This window comes from Octopus sinensis, linkage group LG1 (assembly GCF_006345805.1).
Source record: "Octopus sinensis linkage group LG1, ASM634580v1, whole genome shotgun sequence".
NCBI classification, from domain to species: Eukaryota; Metazoa; Mollusca; class Cephalopoda; order Octopoda; family Octopodidae; genus Octopus; species Octopus sinensis.
Window position 1 is genome coordinate 51,388,611 of NC_042997.1, and position 6,000 is coordinate 51,394,610.

The window sequence follows — 6,000 nt, forward strand, 5'->3', positions numbered from 1 at the left end:
CCTTACTTCATGCTTTTTCTTTGCATGTCAATATAGTTACTTTCTTGCTACATCATTCTAAGACCAGCTAATTTTATTTATAACTGTACTTATCCACATGCAAGTGTATTACACCATCTGAAAATCATGATGACAAGATTGGGTTACATTTAATATTGTATGAAGTTGCATAATCATTGCTTATATTAAATGATTTATCTGTCCCACCTTTTATTGAAATGATTGTGACTGGATAATAAATATGATACCAATATCTTCATTCCTTTACTTGTTTTATGCTATACTCTGTGATAGTAGAAAATTTACTAGATTTTCAGTTTGTGTGGGACACTTGGGATTCACTAGGATTTTTTCCTTCTATACATTCTCTTAGCTTGGGGTTTGCAGGAGTACTGAGAAATGTAATCACCTGGATTTCACTCATCCTTTTTTATGTACTATCTGTCTATATACATATATCCATCATACATGCATAAACATATATCTCAATCTGTGTATCCTATTTAATGTAGATACATCACAGGAAACCACATTAACTTCAGTATTCCTCTTGAGATATCTCTTATGGAAGTATAGCATCAAATAACACATGAATATATCAGTAGCTGATGAAAATCATTTAGATGTGGTTGTAGGAATATCAGATGTGCATTTCTGCTCTTTTGCACTTTATCAGTAGCAAGTACCCACTGGTAACTGCATGCAAAGACAAAATCCATTGTTGCTAATACAGGAAAATAGTGATTGAAAAATCATTGATGTTGTAACTAGCTGGCTGTCTGAATTGAATTAAAATCCATTTTGTGCAACAGATGTGTCTGATACACAGTATGATGCACAGATTGCTCCATCAACACATATCATGATAGCACAATCAGATAGAAAGCTACTAATACAAGAGATGAGATGCAAGTGAAATGCATAGGTGAGCAGTTTTGATACAAGATTTTTGTACCAAACATGGCTGTTAGTTTTGCTGGTTCAAGGGCATTATTTTCATCAAATTACTCTTAGAAAATCCACTGGCGGATGTCATAGAGGAGTAGGTTTTCAGTGAATCTGGCTTTACAGGAATTGTACTGGTGGTTGTTAAGGAGAAAGCTTCAAGATTTTGGAGAATGTCATCATTAATGTTTGTCTCCATTATCTTTGAGGTATTGAAAGTGAGTACATTAGCATGACATGTGACAGGGTTGTGGGTGCATGTTGCTTTCTTGGCACTGAGACAAACTGTAGTATTATTCCAAAGTTTCTCTTTGTAGAGGAGAAACTGAAGTTTAGGGAGTACAGGTGATAACTCTTATATGCAATGTTTGAAAGTAATGGTAGAGACCTCATCAGAATCATTGGCCAGTTTGATGTGAAGCAACCAAAACCATGTGTACATGCAAGGTGGTGAACTGAGTGGAGTAGAAGGGAAGAGATTTGGAAGAGATTTGTCCAGTGTGTGCTGTTTGGAGTTGGATGCAAAATAGACAGCAAATGTGGGAGTACTGCTTAGAGAAGAGAAGGAAAAAGGAATTCTGCAAAGTAGGTGGAGATTCTTTTGGCAAGAAGGACTGGCTGCAGTTTGGGAGGTGGGGTAGCTTGAGTGTCACATGATGCATGAAAACATCCTCTGCTGTCTAGTTTTGGAAAGTGGATGAGTTTTCTCTGATGTTGTAGGCCTTGCCTTTTGCTTGAACAGCTGCAGCACAACTCTAAATGAACTGGTTGGGGAACTTGAGGCATTGAGTTTTTGTTGTGATGTGCCTTAGAGGTTGTTTTGATTTTATTCATGCCTGTTTGAAAATACTTTCTGTAAACATATTCCTTTTCATAAAATATTAGTTTTTATATAAGCATCTTCCTGCACCATCACTTGTAAAAAAAAAAAAAAGCTACTTTTTTTCCTCTGTGCATTGGTAAGAAAAATCTTGAAAATATAATTTTTTTTAAATATATATTTGCAACATTAAATGTTAAGATTAGTGAATTAATTTCTTTGAATGAAAAATGGCTACCTTGTTATATTTTAGATGTAATATAAGCTTCTAAGCCCACATGTTATCCCTATATATCTCTATGTTATCCCTATATATCTGGCAGCATGGTAAAGTAAATGAGAAAGAAATACTGACAGCGTAGCACTATGAATAGAAGACTGGGTAAGTGTCTGAAGGATGAGTGGTAGAGAGATGATTAGGTATCAAAGGGGCAGGAAAGAGGCAGCAGGTGTTGACTAGGGACATACTGTGCAGGAGACCTAAAGTAGATGTATCTCATACCGCCCAATCTCTGTCACTACCACTATTTTCAGTGATTGCTTCAATATGCTCACATGGGTATGTAAGGCTTGTCTAATACTGTGTGTTGCCAATCATTGCTGTCCATTGTCATTTCTTGACAATAAATTTGCTAAATCATTTTATAGCTAATTTTATGATAAGAATATTAAAATGGAATATAAATATATTAAATTAAAATGCTTATTTTGTTTCTTGTTTCATTGCAGAAAATCTTTGCAACGGCAAATTTCATCAACATTTGCGTGATGTGTTTGCACCACAGGTTGTGAGATATGTTGATTTAATGGAGTCTTCAATTGCACAGTCAATTCATAAAGGTTTTGAAAAAGAACGCTGGGATGCACAAGGGTAAGATTACATTTGGTTTAAAAAATATAAATATTTTTTCACATATATTGATTTTATTTTAATATCTATTTCTGATTTTCAAATAATTGGATTAAAAATTGGAATGAGAAACAGAAAAATCATAGAAATTCAGAAGTTTACTTATAATTAATTCATAACATTTAAGTAGTTGTTGCATATGTGATTAAATATCTGTAAGGATAAATGCATGTGTGTATGTATGAGAGAGGGAGTGATGTAAACGAAAGTGAGTGATGAACTATTTGTTTAGGAGTAAAACAGTTGCCTATTGTGTTCTAGGCAAGATTGAATCATTAAAGACATAAAACTTTAAGCTAGTTTTTTTTCTTTGATAAATGATTTGATGCCATATGAAACAAAAAGTGGGGAAAAAATTTAATAAAATTGACTTTTTCTACCACAACAACAACAAAAAAAGACAGTTTGAATAATCTGTTAAAATATTTTCAAACTGAAATAAAATATATATTTATTTTGACTTTATTGAGAAGAAAATTGAAATCATTGTTAGTGTTTAACCCTTTAGCATTTAAACCAACCTTATCCAGCTAAAAATTTTCTACCTGTTCTATGTCGGATCTGGCCTCTCACACCTACTTAAAAATGTCATTGAAAATCAACAATCACATCATTGAAATCTCAAAGCTATGAGATAATGTATGATTAATTCAAATCAATGTGATTGAATATGTATTACATTTGATAGAGTAATCTAAATGCTAAAGAGTTAATGAATTCTTTTGCCAGTTTTAAAAATTCATGAATTATATATATAACAATATTCAGTTTAGTTTATTAATTATAATTTTTATATCCTAAGGTATTTTAACTGAAAGAATAATATTCAATTATCAAAATTGATATGATAAAGAAATCAGTTAAATGAACAGGCAAACAAAATTGAATAGAACTGAATATCTATACTGTACTACACAATATACTTATATATTTTAGCCAACATTGTAGGCCTAGAAAAATATAAACATCTTGTCTTTATATACAGTATCTTTGGGGATTAAAATAAATAGATTAGGTGGACTAGTTTCAATCCCCTGTTGGAAATTCATCAGTGACTCAACATGTTTTTTAACTGTCAACAGAGACACTGCTTGTTAACAAATTATTTTTAAGGCCTTGAGTGATACTTATTATCTGGTTTACGTATATAACACATACTTGGTAGTTAGTTCAGTTAATAAATTTATAGTACATTGACAGTATTTTGTTTTAATGCTTTCCCATGTAAAAAAAGTTATCTACAGAGGTTAGCCAACACAGTGTATACAGAGAAATGCAAACACTTTCTCATTTTATACAATATCTTCATGAACAAGAAAAGATGGATTAGTCAGACTAGTTTCAATCTGTGTTGGGATTTCTTCAGTGGTAAATTACTGTCTTTAACTGACTACAGAGCTACTGCTTACTAGCCCAGTATTTTCAAGGGTTTATGTAAACTGAATAGACCAATTTGCATATATAACGCATTCTTGACAGCTGGCTGTATTAATAAATTACTAGTTTGTTAACTGTGTTTTGTTTCAATGTTACATTGTACTATAGAATATTCCTAGAAAGTTTTAGTTAACTCTGTATATCGATTATAACATTCTGTCTCCATTGAAGAGTTTGCCTCGTAATGCTGGAAACGGGTTTCCATAGGATGTGTCCCAGCCAACCACATTTCCTCCTCTTGATTTGGATTTTGATAAGTTGCTGGTTCACTTATTCCCACAACTAACCCAAAAGATATTTTGGAGACATCTATTCATGAACATTTGGAGCTTGTCAATAGAAAACTTTGTGACTTACCATGTTTCACACACAAAGCAGCAGTGTCTTTATGCTCATGTTAAGGGTTCTGAATTTTTTCTTCATTGACAAGGTTTGTGATTCCCAGATGGTGTGAACATTCCAAAGGAAGCTGTAGCTTTCTCTCAGTCCTTGTTTTCGTTTTGATCTGTCCTTCTTACTTTGTTGACAATGCTTCCCAGGTATTTGAAATGACTGACATCTTGAATTTCCTTTTCTCTGACTTTGAAGTTGATGTCAATTGTTATCAAATTTAATTTACTTAAGCCCCTAGTTATAATGGGTTTATAAGTAGTTTCTCCAAGTATAGTTAAAGAGGGCACTTGGCTGCTTATGAATTCCCAGCACAGGATTAGAGCTAGTCAAACTGATCTCTTTTCTGTCCCTGAAGATACTATATAATATATATATATATACATATATATATATATATATATATATATATATATATACAAATTGAGGTAGGGGTTGTAAATGCAACCCTCCATGGGATAACATATATCCAATATACTGCTAGTGAAGTACCCAACAAAGTTAATACATAAATGTTAAGAATTGCGATGCAATAATTCATTACTGTATTATATGGGCAAAGGTAAAATGTTTTACCACAAATTCATAATACAAAATAAGAAAATGGAGAAATACATCCAAATCAAATATCAACTACCAGATAATACCCAATCACATACTTTATTACCCCACATAAGAAACTTTAAGGTCAAACATAATAATATAGAACAAAACAGTGAACATAAAGAAATGTACATAAAGGAGTAATATGTATCATATTACTCCTTTATGTACACTGTTTTGTTCTATATTATTATGTTTGACCTTAAGTTTCTTATGTGGTGGTTTAATAAAGTATGTGATTGGGTATTATCTGGTAGTTGATATTTGATTTGGATGTATTTCTCCATTTTCTTATTTTGTATTATATATATCATCATCATCATCATCATCATCATTTAGCGTCCGTTTTCCATACTAGCATGGGTTGGACGGTTCAACTGGGGTCTGTGAAGCTGGAAGGCTTCATCAGGCCCAGTCAGATCTGGCAGTGTTTCTACGGCTGGATGCCCTTCCTAACGCCAACCACTCCGTGAGTGTAGTGGGTGCTTTTTTACGTGCCACCCGCACAGGTGCCAGACAGAGCTGGCAAACGGCCACGAACGGATGGTGCTTTTACGTGTCACCGGCATGGGGACCAGGCGAGGCTGGCAACGGACACGAACGGATGGTGCTTTTACGTGCCACCAACACAGGGTCCAGACAGAGCTGGCAAACGGCCACGAAACGGATGGTGCTTTTACGTGTCACCGGCACGGGGGCCAGGCGAGGCTGGCAACGGACACGAACGGATGGTGCTTTTACGTGCCACCGACACGGTGGCCAGACAGAGCTGGCAAACGGCCACGAACGGATGGTGCTTTTATATGTCAGCAGCATGGGGGCCAGGCAAGGCTGGCAACGAACACGAACGGATGGTGCTTTTATGTGCCACGACACGGGGGCCAGACAGAGCTGG

General features: G+C 34.6%; 1 protein-coding gene across 20 annotated transcripts in view; it reads left to right on the forward strand.

Moving 5' to 3' along the window:
* LOC115209943 (calcium-dependent secretion activator 1) overlaps positions 1 to 6,000 on the forward strand; it is a 289,946-nt gene that overhangs the window by 223,107 nt on the left and 60,839 nt on the right. For all 20 annotated transcript variants that reach the window (XM_036500755.1, XM_036500758.1, XM_036500764.1 and 17 more), the window contains one exon: positions 2,495 to 2,636. In XM_036500755.1, coding sequence (XP_036356648.1) covers positions 2,495 to 2,636 — 142 coding nt within the window. The remainder of the gene's footprint in view (positions 1 to 2,494; positions 2,637 to 6,000) is intronic.